General features: G+C 44.9%; 1 protein-coding gene and 1 non-coding gene across 2 annotated transcripts in view; both read right to left on the minus strand.

Moving 5' to 3' along the window:
- Positions 1–6,917: 6,917 nt before the first annotated feature.
- LOC142462073 (small nucleolar RNA SNORD89) lies at positions 6,918–7,033 on the minus strand. Its single transcript, XR_012787217.1, has one exon. It is a non-coding gene; the product is annotated as a small nucleolar RNA SNORD89 (small nucleolar RNA).
- A 496-nt stretch (positions 7,034–7,529) lies between these two features.
- Positions 7,530–25,953, minus strand: part of RNF149 (ring finger protein 149) — a 37,573-nt gene continuing 19,149 nt past the window's right edge. Inside the window, exons 2-7 of the mRNA XM_075563268.1 lie at positions 25,177–25,427; positions 24,046–24,114; positions 20,629–20,711; positions 18,356–18,452; positions 13,752–13,953; positions 7,530–9,311 (exon numbers count right to left, since the gene is read on the minus strand). Of these exons, the coding sequence (XP_075419383.1) occupies positions 9,268–9,311; positions 13,752–13,953; positions 18,356–18,452; positions 20,629–20,711; positions 24,046–24,114; positions 25,177–25,427 (746 nt within the window). The 3' untranslated portion in view covers positions 7,530–9,267. The remainder of the gene's footprint in view (positions 9,312–13,751; positions 13,954–18,355; positions 18,453–20,628; positions 20,712–24,045; positions 24,115–25,176; positions 25,428–25,953) is intronic.

Genomic DNA, 25,953 nt, shown 5'->3' on the forward strand with positions numbered 1-25,953 from the left:
TTAAAAGCTTGAGGATAAACAAGCAGCTATCTAGCTGAGAAGCAACAAAGCCCACATGGAAGAAGCACAGAGCCTGTGTGATCTCAAGGTGTTGATAAGATCAGATATCAGGCATCAAAGAATCCTATCATTGTGAATGAGGGGGACCGCTGAGTGGAGACCCAAAGCCCATCTGTAGACAACTAGATATCTCCTTACAGAAGGAAGGGTCATGGGGAGATGAGTCGGTGCAGTATAGCAACGATGAAACATACAACTTTCCTCCAGTTCAATGCTACCTTACAAATCTGGTTAAACCAGAGCATGTACACTGGTACAGGTAAGCGCTGGAAACGGAATCCAGGACAGATAAACCCCTCAGGACCAATGAGAGTAGCAACAGGAGGGTAAGGGAAACGTGGGGTGGAAAAGGGGGAACGGATTACAATGATCTACACATAACCCCTTCCCTGGGGGACAGACAACTGGAACACATCCGACAGTGTAAAACAATTTATAAATTATCAAGGGTTTGTGAGGAAGGGTTGGGGAGGGAGGGGAAAATGAGCTGATGCCAAGGGCTCAAGTAGAAAATGTTTTGAGAATGATGATGGCAACAAATGTACAAATGTGCTCGACACAATGGGTGTAATGTATGGATTGTGATAAGAGTTATATGAACCCCCAATAAAATGATTTTAAAGGAGAAAGCCCAACAGTAACAAGGCAAAAACCTTAACTGAGAATTTGCACATTTAATGTTGATCTGGGCAGCATAAGTTTAAAAACCATCGATACAGTTCAACGCAGAAGAGCAAGTTTGCCAGATGTCCACCGGCATGTTTTCCTTTGGGATTATAGAACAGTGTGCACTTCTAGTCACCTGTGTATGCACACCTGGGAAAGTTCAATAAGGAAGTGTTTGCCTAAGGACATTGGGAGGTTGACAAACTAGTGTGGAGCCATGTCTGACTTCTGACTTCCTAAGGGGGGAGACTCAAACCAAACAGTGCCACTGGGTCACCTGACTTGGTGACTCAGGACAAACTAGGGCTGCCCCTGTGGGTTTCCGACACTACAACTGTGGGTGTAGAAAGCCTTGCCTTTCTCCCATGGAGAGGCAGGTGACTCTGAACTTCTGTGTAACCATGACACCACCAGGTGGGCCAAACTTCCACCCAGGGCTGAATCCTGTGAAGTGGGGGTCGGATACAGATGAATTCTTGCAATCCTTGCCAATTCTGTCCCTCCCAGCGCGCTCTACTCTGCTGGGTTTGCTAACTTACAGCCACACAGAACTAGAACACACTCATGACGGTGGGCTTTAGTGGGGGAGATTAACCGTCAGGAATGCTCAGGCTAGTTCTTCAATCAGAATCGCCTTTCTCCTCCATGCCCAGGCACGCCCTTCTCTCGCTCGGCCCGTGTGCCAGCTCCTAGGGCACTCCACCCTGCCTTCAGAGAGCCGCCCACTCTGAAGGGACCCTCGGTGGGCTGGCAAACCCAGCTCCCCAGATGAAGGCTCCGACCGCAGAAGAGGCCTCTGCTCAGAGACCTGCAGCTCTATTTCCTCTGGATCAGGAAGCCCCCGGCTGTCTCGTGCTCCCGATTCTAATCCTGCCACCCGATGCCGTACATGGAAGGAAGTGGCTGTGTGCAGGACTCAGGTTCCAAAGGACCTGCTCTGTGCAAGGGCAGTGAATTATTTACTGTGGCTTTTTTAGCCAGTCTCCAACTCCCACCAAACCTTTTCCTGCAAGGGAGCAGAAAGGTGGGAGGAACAACCGATAGGATTCTCCTGAGGAGCTGTGAACAAGGTTCCTTGGAATGCCAGCCCGCCGTGTGTCAAACAAGCCCTCTGAGAAGCAGGAGGATCGTATTAGCACCAAGAGCCAGCAGTGGAGTGTGCTCTGGGCCCAAGATCCCGCTGGGTGAACCTCCCCGACCCCGATGGCAGCTGTGACATCAGAAAAGCACCCAGAGCATGAACAGAGGATGGAGTGCCTAACCCAGGGAGAAGAAAGGCCAGGGCTTCTGTGCAGGAGGCTGACTCCCGGAGCGAGGAGCCTGGGCACTTAACATCGGAGGCACCTTACAAATCCGGCTAGACCAGAGGATGCACACTGGCACAGACGGGAACTGGAAACAGGAATCCAGGGCGGATGATCCCTTCAGGACCAGTGCTGAGAGTAGCAATACCAGGAGGGTGGGGTGAAAAGGGGGGACAGATTTCAAGGATCTCTATATAACCTCCTCCCTGGGGAACGGACAACAGAAAAGTGGGTGAAGGGAGACGGACAGTGTAAGACATGACAAAATAATAATTTATAAATTATCAAGGGTTCATGAGGGAGCGAGGAGTGGGGAAGGAGGGGGAAACCTGAGGAGCTGATGCCAGGGGCTTACATGGAGAGCAAATGTTTTGAGAATGAGGGCAACGAATGTACAAATGTGCTTTACACAATTGATATGTATGGATTGTGATGAGTTGTATGAGCCCCAATAAAAATGATTTTTTAAACCCCAAACGTCAGTTATTGGACATGCTGACCCACTCGAGTGGAGCTGCATGCCTTTGGGCTGAGGCTTCCAGTGGAGCGGTATGCCCTTATTAGGCATTTATTAGCAGACCTAAAAGAACTACCCTGAACATTCCTCTCTGGTATGTTGTGACCTGTTAACTTCCTTCATAAACCCATTCATCGTGAATGTCGTCTGTGGGTTCTGTGAAGCCATCGCAATGGATCTTAGGATATAACATTAAGACAACACTCTGCTCCTGGCCTTTTTCTTGAAGGTCTTGAGGGCTGTTTCTGCGATGACTCACTGGACACAGAGTGAAAAACCCCATCAAGCCTGCTGACTCGTGGTAACCCTCCCTGTAAGCCAGGATAGGGTGCCACTGTGCTTTCTGAAGCTGTACTTCTTTACGGGGAAGAAAGGACCAGCGTTCTTCAGTGAGCGATTGGTGGTTTCAAACTGCTGTCCTTGTGGTTAGCAGTCCAGCGTGTGTCCACTGTGGCACCAGGGCTCCTTCTACACACAGTGGGATGGCAAAATTGACCAAGACCCATGTGAAGAGTCATTTGTTGGAAGATATTAGAGTCTATGGCTGGAGAATCCATATCAAGTAATCCAGTGCACTATGAGGAAGATATTTAACAGCACACTTCAGTGTTGTTCAGGTTTCTGAACCAATTAAAATGATTTGTTTTTTATATTGAAGATTATAGTATCGCTTCCGATGTCCTATCTAAAAAACAAAATGGGATTGAAAATTTAAATGGACATGTAACCGTATTTGGGGCTATTCATCCTCAAATACCTGGGCATCTCTCTCTCGACCATTTGGGAAATCTGGGCGAGACATTTCCAGAGAAGCCTCTCTCCCGAGGATATGAAGGTCCCATGGAGACGGAAACATAAGCCCCACTGCGCGGGGAAGTTCAACACAGATTATGATCAAGAGAGCAGAAGCGTGTATACTGGTATACTGGGTTTACGGAAGACCGATGAAGCTTTCTAGTTAAATTCAACTGCAGATGATTGACCACAAAGAACGAGGCTTAATCAACGGAGTCTTTGTTTATTTAAGGTTCACGATATGATCAGAGAGCACTGACACAGTTGGAGCGAGGGCATAGATCTAAGGAGATCACAGAGCCCCTGCTGCGGGGCTCGGTTACGTGTATCTGGCATCGGTACAGAGGTGCTGATACACTTCTTGCTCCTCTGAAGTTAACCGTACTGGTGTGTTCTTCAAAAGAGGAGTTTAAAACTTGTTTTGAATGAACAGCTTACAAAGAAAGGATTTGTTCTTTTTCATAAAATGTCTATAACTGAGTCTAGATTTCTATTATGAAACCAATAAAGTTCTTAAGCAGGTCTACAAGCAGAACACAGCTTACCTAAAGTAAACTAAAGCACAAAAACCTCAAACCCATATTATCCTGGGCTCCAATAACTGCGATCGACCTTGAAACGTCATCAAAGTCGATAAAACTGCCATCTTTAACAAAATAGAACACCTTCAGATCTCCAACTTGCCTGGTTCCACCTTCTCACTTGAATGATCTTCATATCACCTGGTAAAGAAAAGGGAGCACTACATGAGTTTAGGTAGAAAGTGAAGCTATTTTTCAAACCATTTGGGATACTAAAAATACTTCTATCTCGAATTGATCATCATTGTAACAATTGATAATCACTCTAAAACTGATGTTTCCAGCCGCATCCCTTTAAGAGAACACGTTAAGGGTATGAGAGAATGATAGTCTGTGTATTTGCTGGAAAACTCCCATCCTGACGCCCTCGTGGTACTGTGGGTAAGCCTTGGACTGCTAACCACAGGGCTGGTGATTCAAATCCATCATCTGCTTTGAGTGAGGACTATGTACAGCCTCAGAATGCTGATGCAGGGTCACTAGCGGTCTGGTGCACAAGACCTCTTTGGAGGAATGAAGAGCAAGCATGTTACTTTGCGGACTGAGGTGTGCCTGATGGTGCTTTCAGTCGCCTCATGTACATGTAAAAGCTGGACACCGAATAAAGGTCGCTCAGCAGATGCTTTTGACTTGTGCTGGAGAAGAATACTGAACGCCCCACAGAATGCTACCAGATACAGCAAGTCTGTTTTGGACGAAGTGCACCTCAAGGAAAGGATGGCGCGACTGTCACACATACGTGAGACATACTGTCAGGAGAGAGGAGTCCTGGAGGACTCTGAGGGAGAGTAGATGGGCTGCAACAATGGGCTCGAGGCAGGATCGATCGTGAGGATGGCGCAGACCACGCAGTGCTCCCTTCTCTTGTGCATCCGTTGCTTTGGGTCGGAACCGACTCCATGCATCAGAAAAGACATGCCATGGCAGTTTGGGGAGGGTTTGACGCCTCTGCGAAGAAGTCTTGCCGATTTCAACCTCTATGGCTTTTCTTGTTATGCAATGCACTCCTGTTTTTATCATGGTGTCCTGGTGGCAGTGTGTCAGGCTGCTTGCCCCAAGGCGAGATGATGGAACTCAAGAGCTGTTGTGATGGGGGGAAGGTGGCTTAAGTTCCCACAAAGCTGTGCACTCTCACAAACCACAAGGGTAACTACCCACTCTCCTACAGTCACTGTGGGTTGGAATCAATTTTGATGGCAGTGAGTTTGGAGTTTTTCTTATCAGAAAAAGCTCTAAGATGCTTCAAAGCACCTCCATCTACTTTGAGGGTGAAGTTTCCCAGCCACACAGCCCACAGGAAGCGCTGGTCTTCTTGGTTTCCCCTTGACTCAGTTCTCACAGGCCTGGCCTCTAATTTTAAATGAATGCAGTGCAAACACCTTTCAATCCACGATCTATATTGTTCTACAGACAGCGGGCAAGTGTGCAGGTGCACAGCTGTGTATGACGCTGTGGAAAGAGCAGGCCAAGTACTAGCATTTCTGAAGATAAGAAGCCGAACGGGGTTTCTAAACCCAAACTAGATCCCCTGGGAAAGGCGTGGGCGGCTCTTCTAATACGCACAGCATATGTTGACCTACAACACTCGTGGTTTTGGAGCTAACTTCCTGTGCTTTATAAATCAATCAGCGTCTTTCACTGCATCTCTTAAGAAACTGTTTTAGGCAGAAACATCAACATCCAGCTCTGGTCAGTAACATATAGACATAGAGATTTAACCTCAGCCCTACCTAAGTAAATAAACTTTAATGTGCACAAGAGATGACTGGCGAGCACAGCTGTCTTGCTGGGCTTTGGTTTTGTTGTGTCCCTCAGTCTAATGGTCACACACGTACTCCTAGGGAGGACTGGCCGTCCTAAGTCACCGAGTCCATGCCCCATCATGGCAGCCCCATGTGCGCAGAGAGACACCGTGCTCACTGATCTGTCAGCTGGGGCCCATCAGAGGCAGAGCATCAGGCCTGTGCTCTGAGAAGCCCGCCCCTGGGTGGGTTCAACTGCAAACCTGTGTCTAGCAGTCAAATGCTTAGCTGGCACGCCGCACATGGTCTACTACTAGACATCTGTTCTTCCAAGTGGACAGCCATTGCTGTTGCTGCTAACATGATTCCATCCGTCTTTGACGTGGCCATATCTCAAGGTACAGAGGTATTTGTTAAACCCCAAGTGATGTCTGAGGGCTGTGGATCATTTTTTGTTCTTATAAAATTTTAGCTCTCAGTGGAGGGTGAGTGGGTTGGAAAGGGGGAACTGATTACAAGGATCCACATGTGACCTCTTCTCTGGGAGATGGACGGCAGAGAAGGGGGGGAAGGGAGACTCCGGATAGGGCAAGCTATGACAAAATAACAATGTATAAATTACCAAGGGCACATGAGGGAGCGGGGAGAGGGTAGGGAGAGGAAAAAAAAAGAGGACCTGATGCAAAGGGCTTAAGTGGAGAGCAAATGCTTTGAGAATGATTGGGGCAGGGAAATGTGCAGATGTGCTTTATACAATTGATGTATGTATATGTATGGATTGTGATAAGAGTTTTATGAGCCCCTAATAAAATGTAAAAAAAGAAAAGAGGAGAAAGAAAATGATTAGGGCAAAGAATGTACAGATGTGCTTTATACAATTGATGTATGTATAGTATGGATTGTGATAAGAGTTCTATGAGTCCCTAATAAAATGTTTTAAAAAAAAATTTTAGCTCTCAAAATTGTTTTCTTAGCTCTCAAGGCAGTATTTGCAGGTTTAGACAGGAAACACTGGGGGGAAATAAGCGACATTGTGGTATAAGGATTGCAAACAAAAGAGCTGGAACAAAATGTGTATGAAGTGCTGGATGTAAAACTGTGATCTGCTCTGTAAATCTTTACTTAAGTCACAATTCACAAGCCCCCCCACCCCCACCCCTTTCCCTTAAGTTCCGAGTTCTTTGGGAATGCCTTTCTTGGCCACAGCTATCTGGCAGGTTTGACCAAGGCATCCCGCTGACGTGCAGCCACTACTGAGGTCAGACTAGAGGTTCGCTTCAGGAGGTTTTGTCACCGTGCATCCACATAGAGAGCAAACTGCTTATGGAGACACTGCAATTCGGCCTTTTATTGTCATCATTCCTCAGTAGCCAGGGCGGCAGCCTTGTAGGCACTGCTTTGTGTTGAGGACCCCTGAGACACACATGTTTGCGGAGACATGCTATTACCTGCCACGTTCTTCCTGAGCTCTGGGTCTGCGTGGCTGGCTGGCTGGCGAGAAACCCATCCAGCACCATTTGGGAGGGCCCGGGGCAGCAAGTAGGCGCAGCAGACAGACGGAGAACCTGGAAGGCCTTTAGATGCACGGATAAATGTCCTACTGCCTATAATTGTCACAGCTAAAAACACACAAAAACTCAAAACAGCCCCCACCCCCAAAAAACAAAACACTGCTTGTACATTATTTAGGAACAAATGACTTTTAGGACATGTTTAAGAAGGCAAATCAGTCATAAATAAAAGCTAAATGTCTGATTTACTGCTATATCTTCATCTATGTCCCTCTACCCACACACACTTGCATCTTATCAAGTTTAAAAGCTTCATTAGACCCAACCCTTCTTTATCTTATTTAGATCTGAGAAAAACAAAGTCAAAACCTTCCAAAGGGGAGTTTTACTTTCAAATACTTAAGAAGTCTGCCTGTCTTCTCATCGTCCTGCTTTAAAGACTTCTTTCTCTAGCAATGAGATGACTATGAACCTGATCTTTGGATTCAGACTTCTGCACTGATGAGAACGCCGTCTGAAAGCTGCTGATTCAGAGGTCCTAACTTCTGTAGTTACAAAAAAATTATCTACGTTATCTGTCAACAATACTTTTAAAAAGTCAGCTTCATTTACAACTGGGAGGAACTGCTCACTACAACATGTCGTCCTAATGTGTTCTCAAGATCCAAAGCAAACGCCAACTAGTTCATACAGGAGCAAAGGTATATTTTCCTGGTCTCAGTGAACCACAAACGCAGATTTCAGAGATAGCGGCTCTTCTGAAAACCTGCTTTGACGCTGTCTGCTGAAACAGAGTAAGGGCTCGAAGCAAGGCACATTTTCTATTTCAACAGCTCCTCGTGCTGAACTTGGCTGCATAGCTCAGCTCGGTCAGAATGCTTGGTTTCATTGCGGAGAATTTCACAATGAGTAGCTACCATCAGAACACGTGAACAGCTTGAAAGCATTAGCTATATAAGGCCTCAGGCTTGCTTCTCTAAGCACTGTATTTCTCAAGTGAATTTATTTTGTTGCCCCAAATTAAATACAAGACATACAGAGTAACTAACTCAGAAATAAAATGGTAAACGAGTTCAGTCTCTTAATTAGAGGGGGTATATGTTTGCTGAGTCATTCTGTACAACTTAGCAGTCTCCAAATTCATCCGTTCCTGTAACCTACAGGTGAAGAAAGTCAAGGAGAGAAAGTGAAAAACATACATGAGCAGGTAAGAGCATCCCATTAGGTTTGCTTAAAAACAAATCAAGAAAGCCAGTTACTTGTTTATTTTGCTCCAACAAGAATCAAATTCTTTAGTGTCCATTTGGTTTTGAGGTTTAAATTGCAGTTGAAACCAGTACCATACATCATTTAAAATAACTCAGTATGTCTACCAACTTCCTTAACAAGGCAACACTGAACTTAATGCTCTTGTACAAGACAGAATCTCAGCTTTTCTACTGGTGGGGGAGGATAAATCCCTCTCTCTATCAAGAAATAAGATAATAGAGAAGGAAAACTGCAACATCTTAAAGTCACCTAGTTGCTTTTCTCATAATTCCAAATAGGAAACGACAATGAAAAAGGTATGCCCTGGCTCTGGGATCTCTATACACAACACGGGAGTGCAAGAACGCTGGAGCTTCTCCCCGTATTTTTAAGTTCCAAAGAGTCTTTCCACCAGGGAAAGCTCCTATCGTCTATTATTGAATTTAATTATATAATCCCCCTTCAACGAGCCTAAAATAAATGTGCTTTAGTCTAAAAAACTCCTCAGGAAATAGAGTTAATCTGGCTTTCCCAGTCCCGCAGCAGCTGTTGGACAGCTAAGAAACGCCCCGCTTTTACATTAGTGTCTTCCCCAGGGCCCTTCCCTGTAACGCTCTGACACAGCGCATTGCTTATTATACACAATACCTCTCGGGAGGTAAATATATGAAGACTATTCCGAAATTCTATTTAAGAATAAAATATCTTAGCCCTTTTGTATGTCAAGCCAGAATCTGAAAGTTCAAAGAATGTACATTACTTTCAAATATACAAACTGTGTGCTAAGGTACAAAAAATAAAATGTCCTTTAGTTCCGGCGGGAGCGGGGTCCGTGGTGCTGCACTAGGAGACGGGTCCTTCCCGCTGAGAGTCACTCCGGCCCGCCTCTGCAAGAGAGCAACAAAAGGCACTCACTTCGGGCACAGGCACAGTTACCTGGGACCCGTGTGGCCACTGCAATCCCAGGAGCGAGCTACTTTCCAGAACCCTGTGTTTAGCTAGAGTAAATAAAAGGAGCCTCATTGTAGCTCCCAGAGTCGGCGTCTGACAGGATTTCCGGTTTTACTCTAACCATGGCATTCCCAAACAAGATGCCATCTGACTTGGGTGGGAATGTTTTCAAAAACAAACCAAGTTTCTATCAAATAAAGAGTAGCAAAGCCAGTTACATATTAAAAGGAACAAACACTATAACCAGGCACGATTTATCCCAGGAATATAGAAATCAAATGTGATAGGCCCATTAATAGACTATAAGAACATTGGGGTAAGGTGGGGGAGAATCAAAGAAACCTGACAGGCTAAGAACATGAGGGATTCCTCAAAATATCATTGGCGGGCCTTTAGAAGCCTGAACAGGTCACATTACATCCAATAGGGCAAGGCTGAAAGGGATCCCCTCTCTGCTCAGGGACGAGGCTAGGCTGCTTGCTCACTGCGTCTACTCCACACGGAAGGTCCAGGCAGAGAAATTAAGGAAAACGGGGAGCTCCAGGGTAGTCAAAGAAGCCAACCCCACTCTTCATAGACGACAGGTTCCTGCATATAAAATCTCAAGAGAACACACACACACACACACACACAACTACTATCACTAATGAACGAATTCAACAAAAGTTAGAGGACACACACATGATCAATAGATAAAAATGGATTTTTCCTAAAGAGTAGCAACAAACAATCTGAAAATGACATTAAGGAAATGATTCCATTTGCAATAGCATCGAAAGAGGCCAGGGAGTCAAAATACTTAGGTTAAAATTTAACACCTTATCCGATTTACCTTTTGATTCATTTTAAGTGTGTTCTAGTTTTAAACATTTCCTACTTTCTTTCTGATTTGTGTTTTTATCTTTTCCACCTTAGTCATTGTTAGTGTCTTGTTTTAATGGTTTTCTGTAAATGGAATCAGGATGGGTAAGTCAACCTATGATATAACTGGATTAACGATTCCTTGTGGGACGGGTAGGGGAGGTTGGGGGGAAATAGGGAGCCAATAATGACAAGTACAAGAACGAAGAAAATGTCCTGTATGGCTTTTCTTGATGTGACTGAACCACTGAATTGGTGACATGTGAATTATGTGACAGTGACACTGTACTTACGGGAAAGACTTGTACAGCGAAACTGTAAAACGTTACTGAAAGAAATATAAAAGGCCTTAATAATCGAGGAAAACCCTAAGCTCATGGATTGGAAGACTTCCTACCTGAAGATGTCAGTACCACCCAAAGTAATACGCAGATGCACAAAATTGAAAAATGAAGTACTTCCCAATTTCAAAACTTCGACAAAGCTGTAATAGTCAACAGTGTAGTACTGACAAGAATATTTATAGATCAAAGTGGGAGATAATGCTAGACGGATCCCAAGAGAGCTAAACCTGGATTGTGGGCCACAGGGAAAAGGGTTTTAGTAATTGGTGGCAAGTGGGACTGAGTAGTTCTTTCCTACAAAGGCGCCGCATCTGGGAACTTATATTAACAAATGGTGCTGGGACAATGGCTATCCCCAGTCAAAACAGTGAGTGAAAGACATGAATGTCTTAATAGAACTATAACACTTAAAGGAAGAAAACCTAAGGGGGCAAATCTTCATGACCTTGAACTTGACAATGAATCTTTAAATAATTACATCAAAAGCACAAGCAACTAAAGAGCAAGATAAACTGGACTTCATTGAAATAAAGACATTTGTCCTTCAAAGATCATCAGCAAAGACCTGAAAAGATAATCCACTGAATATGGGACAAATTATTTGGGAATCTTATATCTATCTGATAAAGAGCTTAATATGCAGAATTTTAACAAAACAACAATGAAACCAGAAGAGGAACAACTTAGTCATAAAAGAGACCAAGGGCTTGAAAAGGCATTTTAAAAAAAGGTAGCCAAATGGTCAAAAAGTACAGGAGACACTCAATATCATTAGTCATTAGAAACGTTAACCCAAGCACAGTATGCTCTCACTCAAAAGATGCCCATTAAGTAAAAATCCAGAAGACGTCACATGTGTTGCTAAGCACACCGAGAAATCGGAAGCCCCCAGTACAGCTGGTGGGACTATAAACAGAGGAGGCCTGGTGAGACAGCAGTTACGACACCGACACAAGGTCAGCAGTTCACACTCACCAGCCGATCCCAGGCTTTCTGTAAAGGTTTACGGCCTTAGAAACCCAAAGGGGGCAGTTGTGCCCTGTCCTACGGGGTTGCTATGAGTCAGGAGTAAATTGACGGCAGTGAGTTGTTGCTGTGGAACACCACAGCGTGACAGCTGCTCTGCTCTATCACATGACTTACTAACTTCACTGGTAGGCACTTATGTACTCCAAGGACTTAAAAGCTGGGGCTCAGCGATTGTGCTGCAACCCACGTGGTTGGCAGTTTCAACCCACTAGCCGCCCCCTAACAAGGACCGGGCTTTCTACTGGAAGTCATGGTCTCAGATCCCACAAGGGGCCGCGAGCTTGGTTTCTGTTTACCCTCTGTGGTTGCATTTTCAATGTGAGACACCAGGCGGTTTCTTAAAAAAGGCAGGGTTCCGTGCCTGGTGGCGTAGTGCAGTGACCATGCCCATTTCAGGTTCTCCTTCACCATGGTCCTTGTGGTAGATCATCTAGCATCTAGATCGGATGCTGTGGTCTAGAGCAAGCAATTCTCCTTTTCCCTGTGTCGTGGGACTTTTCTTGGGAGCACCTCTAGCATCGCCAGCGGCACTTCCCAGGGGTGCCGTGATGTTGTTCACGGTGTGAGCTAAGGCACGAAACACGGTGGAAAAGAGCGATAACCTCAGGGGGTCCGCTTTGCTGCACTACATCGTTGACAGGGGAGATGAACTGCTCATGTGGAAATGATTTCAGTGGATCTGAACAGTTCAAGACCCAATGCCGTTCAGCGGTCACTGCAAATCCAGGACAGACAGCTAAGTCCAAAGAGACGGGATGCAGAATCGCGGTTGCCAGGATTTCAGGAAGGTGGAACGGCTTCTGGGTTTTCTGAGTTTGTGGGATTGGTATCAGGTTTTTAGAAACATAAGAGGGGTTTCCAAAAGTTCGTGAAGGAAGATTTCCATGACTATTTATTTACCTTAAAACTTGTCCACAAATGTTCTGAAGCCCCCCACAAACAGGGTTGTTGGTTGCACTGTTCTGAATGTATTAAACGCCACTCAACTGGCCATTTTAAATGATGAATTTTATGCTACATAAATTTCACCTCATTAAAAAAATTTTTTTTATGAACAAAAATAGACAAACCAAGTTACGTCTGAGAGACAGCAGGCCAGTCACGTAGTAACAGCTCACCAGCAGTGAGACCCCGGGGAAGGAAGGCCAGTCTGCTCCACTGCTCCGGAGAGTCGAGGAGAGGTTGGGAGGGCCTAATGACTGCTTACTGAAAGCCATTGTTCTATTGAGCATTTTTCGATTTCTACTGAGATCTCGTTGACAGGACAGGAAGAGCATTGTTGGTGGGGGCTGTGGAGTCCACCCTGCCTCACGGGGACTCACTCCAGGGGACAGAGTAGAAGTGCTTCTCGGGTCGCTGGGCTACCTACCACCCTCCCAGAAGCGGGTCCCAGGGCTTCCTCTCAGTGCTTGCTGGTGGGTTTGAGTCGCCCGCTTTGTGGTGAGGCACTGAGCCTGGACTCTTGTGCCCTCAGAACGCCTTAGAATGAACAGCGGCATGTGTTAAACAAATGGACTGTTTGATCGATGATTTGGTTTGGGGGTGTCAGAAGAGAAAAGAGTGAGTAAAACAATGGGGAAGGGAGCTCAGCCTCCTCCGAGCACGTCTGACATTCTGCTGTTCGGCTGACTATCAGATAAGCATTGGACTGCTCACCTCAGGGCCACTAGCTGCTCTGGGGGAGAAAGAAGAGGCTGCCTGATACGGCGCAGTCTCAAAGACCCTCTGCCGAGTCTCTGTGAACTGGAAGACTCCACAGCACTGCGGTGTGATTCTCTCTGCCTAGGTTTCAAAGTACATTCACAAACTAAAATGCACTTAAAAGAAGGTAACAAGAGTGAAACAAGAATGACAAGAAGTCTGGACACCACTGTACCTACAAGACCATTTTAGTCAATGATTGATAGTATTCACGCACTGTCAGCGAGTCAATTCCGACACACAGAGACCCTACAGGACAGGGTAGAACTGGCCCAGTGGTTTCTGAGAATCTAACTCTAGCGGGGCAGAAAGCCTCGTCTCTCTCCTGCTAGTCCTTTTGGACACGGCCAGCACCTCCCCCTCCCGCCCCGTGATCAGCTGCCTGGCCATCAGCACGGCACCGCGGAGAAAACAGGGTTGGTAGTCTCTGTAGGCGCTCACCCAACAGGGCAGTGTCCTCTCCCGCAAAGTCGTCCTTAAAGCTGCCGTCGCACGGAGGCACAGACTCCGCAGTGGAAGATGAGGGCGAGTTGCTGCCGTCGCTCCTGTCCTCGTCTGGTAAGGTGATGCTCAGGTTGGCTGCGGAAAGGCTCCCAGGGGTAGAGTCGGGCGTGGGCGGCTCCTGTACGTCTTCAGGCTCGACCTTGAAGATGAGAAAAAAGGGGGGACATGCTAGTCTTCCCTAACACAACCAGCCAGTCAGTAAACATTACTAGCTTTCATGAACAAGATTTGGCAAAAAGCCATGTTGGTGACTCCTTAGCAGCATCAGAAAATACCTTGTTTCTTAGCATGGATCATCCATCTGACAAAAGCCTTTCAGACCCAGGTCAAAGGCTTCGTCTCTGGGGAAGAACACCTCTCTACTCCCTACATCTTCCCTGGAGCCCCAGGGCGATACAGCACCCTAAGTGCTTTGAAAGGAAGGCCTGGGGATCTACTTCTGAAAAGCCAGCCACTGAAAACCCCAGAGCTGTTCGGTGCTGACCAGCATGCTGCCCAAGGAACGGAGAGCACTCGGTGGCAGCTGGCTGGGATCCTACTGTCCCTGCTGCACCCAGCACAGTCGAGGAGTCCTTGCTCTGCCCTCACAGCCCTCAGACCTCCCTTTTGCCAGTGTGTCCGTGCATCAGCACGGGCCTCTTGGCAGTGCAGGGGGATGTCCCCGGGGCAGGGCGTCACCTCGCTCTCACTCCCAATGACTGCTGAAGGATGAAGGAACGAACACAAAAGAGACAGGTGGGCAAAACGCCTGTGAGGAGGACTGCGGTCACTGGCACGGCAGGAGACGATTTTTTTAATTAAAGACAAGGTAACTTACTTCGTGGTTTGATTTCTAAGCTGCTATCCACTTCTGTTCTTCCAAAAAGAAAGAAACTGTGCTTTCTGGGGATACAGATTCTAGTTCTTTCTAAATTACTATTCTAAGAAAGTAATGCAACCTTGTAAAATGAAGAACACAGATTTACAGAAATGAAGTATGCATGCAGATGTATTTCCAGAAAGCAAAACTCATGAGAACCAGCCTTTGTGCTAAAGATAGAGAGATTTTTTTAATTGTCTGTGTCCTTTTTCCAAACATGAAAAGTGGGTTTAAGATCACTAATTATTAGAGAAAAAGAGAACTATAAATATCAAGAGTTTCATTAGAAAAGAGGAAAAGTTCTAAAACTTGGCTTTGCTAAGAAATGGAATTCTTTTAGGAAAATATGCTGCCCAGCTAAGCCTCATTCTCTGAAGTTCCACGCCTAGGAGCAGAGAGGGGACAACCGAGCCTGGTGTGTTGGGTCGCACGAAACAGAACCCTAATTGCTAGAGAACCACAGGTATGTGAAAGCTGGTGGCCCTAGAGCCAGGGGATCCCGACACGAAGCAGGCAGAGCTCTTGAATGCTGCCCTTCCTCCGGCAGGTGGACGCGTGACCTGCTGGAACTCACACTTGAAAAATATATACAGGTCACAAAAAATGGCATTGGTTGATAAGGGAGTCATTTCTTAGACATCTTTGAAGGCATGCTACACTGCAAAATGACAGGGTGTTCTGCCCCCCGCCCCCTCCCGAACAATTTATTTCAAAGATTGGCATTGAATCTGTAGCTCCAGGAGAGGATATAGCTGATCGGAGCACACAGGAGCAGATGAAGGGAGAGGAGGAGAGTGGAGCACATCCTGAACCACCAGGCCTCGAGGACGATGTTCCCGATTAGAGCAGCCAGGCCACAAAGAGGACATCATGGCCGGCCCCACTATGAGACATGACGCCCCTCACTGACCCATAGCCCTACAGGGGACAACACCGAAGACACAGTATGGAAATTGCACCCGATCTGATCCCGCCACACAGAGGCAAAACACTAAGGGGTGCAACAGAACAGCAAGGGAATGGAGTGGCAAGGTCCCCAGGCAAAGCTGAAGGTGGACTTTGGGGCCGGGGCATGGTGCCCCAACAGACTGGACTGGAAAAGACTCCTAAATGCCAACACACAATTGTTGAACTAACTACAAGCTTTTCTTTCTTGTGTTTTGTTTTTTGTCATTGGTTTGTTGTTGTTTTGTTATATATTGTTGCTTGGTTTTGCTCTGTCTTGTTTTTGTGCATGTTATTATCTCCACAGGTCTGTCTAAATAAAATAGGCTGGATGAACAATCTGGAGTAGAAAACATGGGAGAGGGGGAGGTGGGGGGAAAGGTAGTAGTGTTAACAAACCCAGGGACAAGGGAACAAGTAATCCAAATCGGTGGTGAGGAGGGTGTGGGAGGCCTGGTAGGGCATGATCAAGGGTAATGAAACCAAGAGGAATTGCTGAAACCCTGGTGGGGACTGAGCACAATAGTGGGGCAGGAGGAAAGTCAAAGGAAATAAAGGAAAGAGCTGGAAGGAAAGGAGCATTTATAGAGGTCTGGATCAAGACAGGTACATATGCAAATATATTTATATTTGAGGATGGGGGAAATAGATCTATGTGCATATATTTATAGGTTTAGTATTAAGGTAGCAGAAGGACATTGGGCCTCCACTCGAGTACTCCCTCAATACAAGAATACTTTCTTCTATTAAGTTGGCATTCTATGATGCTCACCTTGCCGACACAACCGCCGAAGACAAAGCGGGTGAATAAGCAAACGTGGTAAAGAAAGCTGATAGTGCCCGGCTATCAAGAGATAGAGTCTGGGGTCTTAAAGGCTTGAAGGTAAACAAGCAGCCATCTAGCTCAGAAGCAACAAAGCCCACGTGGAAGAAGCACACCAGCCTGGGCGAACACGAGGTGTCGAAGAGATCAGGGATCATCAGAACAAAAAATCTTACCATAGCGAATGAGGTGGGGAGTCCGCAGAGTGTAGACCCAAGGCCCATTTGTAGGCCACTAGACAGCCCCTTGCAGAGGGGTCTCAGGGAGGGGATGAGCAACGATAAAAAAAATACAACTTTCCTCTAGTTCCTAAATGCTCCCCTGCACCCCCACCCCTGACTATCATGATTCCAATTATACCTTGCAAGTCTGGCTAGACCAGAGGATGTACACTGGTACAGATGGGAACTGGAAGCACAGGGAATCCAGGCCAGATGATCCTTTCAGGACCAGTGGTGTGACTGGCAATGCTGGGAGGGTGGAGGAAGGACAACAGAAGAGTGGGTGACGGGAGACGTCGGACAGGGAAAGATATGACAAAATGATCATTTATATATATCAAGAGTTCATGAAGGAGGGAGGAGTAGGGAGCGAGGGGAAAAAATGAGGACCTGATGCCAGGGGCTTAAGTGGAGAGCAAATGTTTTGAGAATGATGAGGGCAATGAATGTACAAATGTGCTTTACACAATTGATGTATGTATGGCCTGTGATAAGAGTTGTATGAGCCCCTAATTAAAGGGGAAAAAAATGATAGGGTGTTTTCAGCAGACTTGAAGTCTAGGAAGTAAGTGTCCTGTATCAAGAGCCAATACTTCAGCGTTATATTTACAGAAGCCTAACTCCCCACGGAGTCCATTCGAACGCAGAGACTGCATCGGCAGAGTAGAACTGCTCCACGGGGATTCCCAGGCTCTGTGTCTCAGCGAGCAGTCCGCCTCATCCTTCTCCTGCAGAGAGGCTAGTGGGTTCAAACAGCCGACCTTTTGTTTAGCAGCTGAGTGCTATAACCAGCCTCCTGTCAGCGCCTCTCCATCTTTACTATTGAAATGCCCTTTTGCAAAGTCCTTTACGTCAAATCCGTACATTCTTTCGTTTGAGAGTCAGATTGCACGAAGGCTCTAAAAATAATTGACCAAGGCACTCATTGATGTGCTCGAGATTCTCCCTTTTTAATACTGTGGCACTTAAGAGGTTGGGCCCTGGAAGTAAGCAGACTTGTTTCTGAAAACTGTTTCTCCCATTACCTCGCTGTGTGATTCTAGCTTCCCTAAGCTCAAGTGTTTAATGAGTAAAATAACCACAATACTTATAGTCTTTTTAAGGGTTAAAAGTAAATTAATTAAATGTAAATAGATTAAGTGCAATAAACAGCCATTAGCACAAGACTATTATTATCTCTTTCACTCTGCTTAATTGTCTCTATTTTCTGAAGAAGGTCCTGTGACCAACTGTATCCACACATTGAAACTGATGCAACAGATCCAACATGGGATCCATTTCCCCAGCACTGTCTGTTTGGAACCAAGGGGCCGGAGAGCTGGTGCTACAAGGGTTGAGTAGGGTTTCTTCATGTTTGAAGCCACAGACTTGACCCAGTCTTTCAGGCACCTTCCATTTTGAACATTTTATATAAAATTTCAATCCCATACAGAATGGACTACAAAATATCCATCTTGCAGGGTGGCATGCCAACGCATAGCTCTCTGAGGAGCAATGACAAACTCACGGGCAGACACGCTAGTACACTGAGTTGTGGCCTTGGAAGGCAGCACGTGAATCACTGTCGATAGAGAGGAAGCACAAGGGCGCTCTAAGGAGCATGGTAGGCTCCTCTGGCTTCGGGTCAGGAGGAAGTGGAATCATGCAGTAAGCACTGGGGCAGAGATTATAGAAAGGCAAAAACAGAACAAACCCAGTATCCCAGGGCTTTGATGACATCGAGTTTGCACATCGGACAAGTTCGGTGATCCAAAAGCCATGGGTCAATGCAAGTTCTATGGAAAATATGCCTTGAAAATAATAATAAGGACGTGTTATTTTGAACTCGCACAGGAACACAGAACATTCTCTAACGCACACTCTCATCACCAGGCCACTGCCATAAAGTCAACATTCCAGGGTAAACACTGCCCCTGGGGAACTATCTAGTTCCATTTCCCGTGTTAAGCAAACAGAAATCTGGCACTTTAAGGGAAATTTTCTCTTGATTCTACAAAAATAATTTTGCTTGTCCTCAGAAGTGAGCTTCATTTTCGCCTCATGCTAGGTTGCCTTCTAAGTTAGGTGAAAGCCTTCTGGGAATTAATGTGCCATGGGAAGCTGACAGTACCTTTAGATGGGTCCATAAGATGACTCAGACATGAAAAATATTAATAATTAACCTTTGAGCGGTGGGCTTAAAATTATTCATTTTCTCACATTTAAAATTTCCTACAAGAAGCACTTACCACTTTTGGAATGGGGGAGGGGAGAGGGGAATACATCTTTTCTTTACTGATTAATTTAAGTCTTAGTTAGCTAACCTTTCTGTCAGTATGTAGAGTCTGTTTTCTGCACAAGATGAAGCTAAGTGGTAAAGACAGTATGGGCTTTAAGAGAGGGCAGATGAGGCTCAAATAGCAGCTCTACTCTCTGATGGCTGCATAACCCTCAACCAGTGATTCCACCTCCCTGCAATAATTTTCCTCACATACGAAACCCGGAACCGCAAGAGCCCCTCCAGGGCTGCTCTGAGGAGGCGGCCCACAATGTGCTGTGCTAAGGCGCACAGCAAACTTAATAACTATTTGCTATTACTACTGTTATTCTCTAGCTTAACTTTTGACCTTTAACTGAAACTCAATCAAACGGGGGGGGGGGGGGGGGGAATCTTTTTAAAAACTCCAAAGAAACGGTGTTGGTTTTATTGGGGTGGGGGTTGGTACAGCACATAATAGAAAAGGGGGCTGAGCTAAAAGCCAAACAAACCCAAGGATAAGAGCCAGCTGAATAACCCACATGCATGAAGGTCAGCTACCAACCCTGGCTCGCCATCAGGACATTTCCACAATTCATTAAGTACCCACATTCCCTGCCCTCCCACAGCTAGTAAGTATAGAAGTCCTAACCTGAGCAATAAAAGAAATACAATGCATTCAGGTGGGAAAAGAAAAAGTAAGATTATTCTATTCACAGACTACATAGACTTAAGCAAGCTAAATGTGTTCCAGGAAATATTCGCTTTAAATTGTTATTCTGATAGTTAGTCCTTCATTTCCCTCACAGACATCAGGAATGTAATAGATTACTTATATGAAAATACTTGGAAGACACATAAAATAAAACATAATTCCTTATACATCTATAACTTGATTTTATTCAGGTATGTAATATAATGAAAACTGACCAAAGAATGACAGCTCATTATCATTTTTGTACAAAAACTAAGTCCTTCTGTTAGCAAAACAACTCTTCTTATAAGTTACTAATAAATTTTCCTAAATCTAAAATGGAAATCAAAACTTGTTTCTAAATTTAAACCCCCAGTGGAATCAGAGTGAAGGACAAGACTGTTTATTTTACAAAACCCAACCTCGGGGTGTACCCAACCTTCTAACCTGACACTCACACGTGCTTCCTCACGGTCACACCAGCACTTTCTCGTCTCTGGGCCTTCATCTTCCCTTCTCTGCCTTCTTTGTTCTCAACATGGGAGCTACTTTTTTCTACCACTACACACATAGGGGCATTCTGAGAATCACACTAAAGCCTTGGGAATAGGACTAAAGGCCAAGATATTGGATGGGTCAAGCAATCTGCAAGCAATGCGATACAAAAGCCTTGAAGACAAGGAGGGGGAAAATGAGGAGCTGATACCAGGGGCTCAAGTGGAAAGCAAATGTTTTGAGAACGATGAGGGCAACAAACGTACAAATGTGCTTGACACAATGGATGTAAGGATGGATTATGATAAGAGTTGTATGAGCCCCCAACAAAGTGATTTTTTTTAAAAAGCCTTGAAGGCAATATTAAGACCCAAGCTTCGTTGATAAAGGTGAGCGTGTAAGACAACGGCATTGTTTTCATCTTCTTTTAAGGATCTCTGTATCTATCAATAGACACACATCACTCTTTTGACAAACACCTGAAACTTGCCAAGGGAATTAAAAAAATATCATCACATCTCAGGAAGTAAAAAGAACGTACTTGCATGGCAGAATTCGGACAACATCTTTTGCTTTAAAATTTTCAATACACACAGCACAATTTTCGGCATCAACATCAATTCCCTATAAATAGGAAAAAAGAGAAAGTGGTTATTATATCCTTAGTATGTAGCATGCCTTTGGTAAAACTACCTTGCTACATCCCAAATGAAACAAAGATGGCTTCTATTCTATGGCTGGTACAGCCTGAACCTATACACATAGAAACTGCAGTATTTACTTGCTTTTTACATCGAGAGATTATCTACAGTGGTGGGTGAAAAGGTAAAAAAACTCAAGTCTGCCTAATTAGAAATGAGCATTCTTTAAATATTAGACAAGTTTTCATTTTTTTAAAGCAGCCTAGGTGTTGCTGTTGGGTAAGCTTCGGACCTTGCTAGCCTAACGGTTGAAAGTTTAGACCCACGAGCCGCTCTGGGGGAGAACGTTGATGCTGTCTGCTCATGTAAAGAGTCACCCCCTCAGAAAAGTGGGTATCAGTCAGAATTGACTCAATGGTGGTAGATTTGGGGGCGTGGGGGTGGGGGGATGTTCATGCTTTAAAGACTGTAGAAAAACAAAACGTTTGCTTTACTATGATAAAATAAGTTATTTCTCAAATATAAAACTTGAGAATATTCAATAAGCTATTGTTTTCTGGAATCATTAAAACCGATCGACTAAGGCAGTAGGAGCAGAGTCGTCATGGGACCCAAGACAAGCCAGAGAAACTCTGTTCTATTTTTCGTGATTCTGGGATGGAAATTCTGGGACAATCAGTCAGAAATATGGCCAGACTCTGACTGATACAGACTACTCACTCCCTGACATGCAGTCCGTGCTGACTCACAGCGACCGCTTGTGGGTTTCAGAAACGAGCTGCTTACAAGAGTAGAAAACCCAGTCTTTCTCCAGTGGACCTGCTAGTGGTTTTGAAAACTGCTGACCATGCAGACCGCAGCCCAACCCTTTACCACCGCACCACAACAGTTTAGGGTAAACCTAACTTTTTTTGTAAACCTAACTTTTGTATGTACCAGGGAACTGGAAAATCCCTGTTAAGAGGCTTTACGGCAAAACGTCTGGAGTAGAACCTGCAGTATTTCTGAGGTAGGTGTCTCCTAGAATTTGCTTGAAAACAATTTTCCCGCAAAGCAAATATTTTAGAAACAATAAAAAGACCACCCAGCTTCTTGGGTCATTTGCTCAGCCGGCAGAACGGATGAGTATGGATTCAAATTGCCACAATAAGTCAATACAAATCCACTTACTTTTCATAATACCCTTAAATTACTTCTTACTTAAACTAGTCTTCGTAATCCTAAAATCAGTTGTATTCGGTCCAGGCAAAATGGCTGTTGAGACTCAGAAAAGGAGGGTGAGAGAAGTGACACAGCTGCAGCACATAATCAATGTCACTGGACCGTGCGTGTACGGGTCCTGTGGAATTGTCTCAACAACACTAACGAAAGCAGTTTTTATCAGGTGTCACATAATCACTTTAGACGTACTTCGTGGCTAAACTGCTCGCGACGGTTCCTAGAGCAACCCTGTGAGAGCCGTTTATCTAGCAGCATCGGGTGGTTTGCGGTGCCCACGTTTTCAGAAGGCAGCTGAGCCTTTAGCCTCGGCACCAGCAGGGCTCCTCCAAACAATGCACAGCTGGAGCTAGACGTGTTTCCTGTGGAATTTGTACACCTATTCAGCTCCCTCCTACAGCTACCTTTACAAAGCCTCGTGTTAGGATTTTGCTAACTTTATGAGGCCATTCCTACTTCCACTGGGCAAGGGACAGAGAGCACAGACCTTATCTGAGTCTCAAAGGTTTTACACATTTGCTGGTCTTTTGAGGAACGGTCTAGGGACATGCCTTGCTTCAATGATTATGGACGTCTTTAAGTGTCCTGCATATTTTTTTTCTTATTTTTTTTGTCCTGCATATTTTAAAGTTAATTTGAGACCTTACAAATCCCTAAAAAAAGTCATCCATTTCACTAAGTGGGTGTGGCATAAATTTGGATATAGTCTATTTCTAATTTCCTTGAGCTCCTTGTGACTGTGTTGGGCAATTTGTGTATTTTTTTCTTTTGATCATACAACCCACCATACCCCCTATCTCTGCTGGCTTGGGTGTCTTGCGAGAAAGACCTAACTTGATTTGTTTAACTTGCCAATTCCCCTGGATTTGCTTGTTTTCCTTGTAACTTTTTGTTTTGCTGTTAAGACTGTTGTTTTTATGTAGAGCAACTGATTTGGGGAAACAATAGCAGGCAATAATTTGATTACGAGTACCATTATGTTAAATGTGAGAGGACTTTGACCATTACAGTCTCATTTTGAATATTATAAGATGAAAGGTCTCCCACTGAGAGTTACTATTTATTGTATTCCATTCCGCAGGTCAGAGGCGGAGAGGCACATCAACACACACAGGCCCATGGTGACACTGCTCCGTACACACAGTTACATTTTTTTAAGGGTGAATTTTTCTAAGATCTTACATTCGATCTCAACAATTTCGTGAGAACACTTTATGATGAAAAGTCAACACAACCAGCCCACACATGGTTACCAGTGCGACAGCACAGGAGCTGGACCTGCAAACAGCAAACACTGCTCCACAGCCACCATCTTCCCGTGAAGAAATGATCTTTCAAGTTCTAGGTTCAGGAGCTAGACGGTTCTGTTCCAAAGCCGTTAAGGCTCTGGGATGGGTTTGAACTTTTATGCTTCAGATTGGCCACAGCACAGTGGCTTACTATTTCTTTAACACGTAGCCTTTAAAACACCCTTCCTCTCCTTGTCCGCGAGCCCCCTATTTGCTCCCTGTCATTAGATGAAGGGGAGAGGGTGGACACATAGATGCAGGCTTAACAATCATGAATTTATTTTTTTTCTAGCGATCAGAATCTGGTTTGTGAAATATTGCTAGTCTGACCGAGAAGCAGAATTTTAAATCAAACTGAATTGAATTCCGTTCATTTACATTTACATAGCACCCCATGGGCTGGTGGCTATCATGTTGGACACTGGCGAGTGGAAAGGCTCTTCACATAGCCAACAGAACATTTCTGGCAACCTTTCTTAAAAATGAGGCACTTCTGGTAGGGAGTTGGGGTAGGTGTTGGGCTGCTAACCCCAAGGTGGGGGGATCAAACCAACCAACTAGTCCAAGGCAGAAAGATGAGGCTGTCTGCTCTCACAGAGATTTACAGTCTAGGAAGTTTTATGTGGGGTCGCGGCGAGTCATGGTCTATTTGAAGGCAGTCCCCCACCCCCTGAAAACAAATACAAATATGAAAGCTAGTTTCACCTTAAATGAACCAAAATTCCATGTCCAACACATGAAGTCAACAAACGGAAAAAAATTCTTAGACTCATATCACACTCCCTCTGCAAAAAACAATGAAAACATTACCTTTTCTCCACGCTTTACAGTGTGAAGCGGAAGCTGGCCAATGACTTTCTTGGTTTCTTTTCTATGGCTCTTGGGTTAAAAAAAATTAAAATGTTCAGTCAAATAATTACTTTTTCAAAGGCTTTCATCATAGTATATAAACAAGCACACACAAGACAAATCTCAACTTAAAAGGCCAAGTTAAGTGACTATGCTGAAAAAAACTAGAAATATTGCAGGGACGTTTTAATGGACAGAGAGGCCACACACCACTTAAGAGCTGTTTGAGCAAGTGTGCTTATTGTGCACCTCCAGGCCTGAACTCGGCCCCCACTTCTTATGTTTACACACTGGCAAGCAGCAGTGAGCTGAGGGTGTGGATGTCACCCTCCTCCAGCAGGCTGAGGAAAAGGAAGAGCCCTTCCCGGTGGTCAGGTGGAAGATGACCCAGAAATGACTATCTACCGCCTGGAATCAGCAAGGTCAACTTTTCAGGGCTGCAGTGAGTGGTAAGTGAAAAATTCAAAAAGCCTGCCTGTGGCAGCCTCTGGCTCTTCAACTGCCCCCGAGCCAGTGTCTCTCTGGATGGAAATGGCTTTGAAAGAAGCTCCGCAATGGAGACAAAGAAGCCCCGTCCACTCTGTTCCTCGCCTTCGGGCCTAGCCAGGGAACCAGGGCTGCATGAGGACAGGCCCACTCTAGCTCATGTCTTTCTGTCAGTCCATTTTATCTGGAAAAGGGCAGAGAGGGTGTCTGCAGGAGTCAAAAAGGCAACCAAAAAAATCCCAAAAGCCCCAGCTTTTTTTTAGAGAGCAAATGCTTTGAGAATGATTGGGGCAGGGAATGTGTAGATGTGCTTTATACAACTGATGTATGTATGTGTATGGATTGTGATAAGAGTTGTATGAGCCCCTAATAAAATGTTTTTTTAAAAAACCCCAGCTTTTTAATGGTACCGGCTTTCCCACAAAATAGAAAATTTAATATATTCCAGTGAAAAAGCTAATCTTAAAAAGAAAGAGTGCTACTCAAATATTATGAGTGAAAATACATTTAAAATACAGTCAGCGACACGGGCTCGAGCCATCTAGCTAGAGGATGTTTATCAACCGCTTTCTGACAAGCAAAGATGACAACGTTGTCAAGGTTTACCTGATTTCCAAACTGGGAGCCAGTGTAGAGAAAACGCTGTATGTAATAAAAGACCAGCCAGGCCAACGAGATAACCATCATGGCGATGAAGGCAATGGCCACAAACACCACCGACTGGCCGTCGACGAGCTCCCGAGTGTGGCGGGTGCCGATCCCTATGGTCAGTTTGACTGGAATCCCTTTTTGCACCAGTTCCAAAAGTTCTCTTCCTTTTGGGTAGCTGACCATAATGACCACTGTATTTCCTGTTCCTGCAGGAGAGAACACAGAACATCACATACAAAAGGAAGTTTAAAGAGCTAGAGCAGTATTCTTATCTGCACAGATACTCTTGAAAACTTAGATAAGAGAAAACCGCAAGTTCACAAAATGAATTCTAAAAGACAAACGGAGGGTAAATCCTTTCCCTCCCCTGCAAAAACAGCAAGAGTCCCAGTCTCACAGGTGAATTCTACCTCAACGCTTTTTTTTAAATTAAAGGTTCACTTTATTGGGGGCTCTTAAAACTCTTATTACAATCTATACACCAATTGTATCAGGCATATTTGTACATATATGTTGTCAGCGTTCTTTTCTAGACATTTACTTTCTTTTTTTTTAACATTTTATTAGGGGCTCATACAACTCTTATCACAATCCATACATATACATACATCAATTGTATAAAGCACATCTGCACATTCCCTGCCCCAATCATTCTCAAAGCATTTGCTCTCCACTTAAGCCCTTTGCATCAGGTCCTCTTTTTTCCCCCCTCCCTCCCTACTCCCCCTTACC

Source organism: Tenrec ecaudatus, chromosome 11, assembly GCF_050624435.1.
Source record: "Tenrec ecaudatus isolate mTenEca1 chromosome 11, mTenEca1.hap1, whole genome shotgun sequence".
NCBI classification, from domain to species: Eukaryota; Metazoa; Chordata; class Mammalia; order Afrosoricida; family Tenrecidae; genus Tenrec; species Tenrec ecaudatus.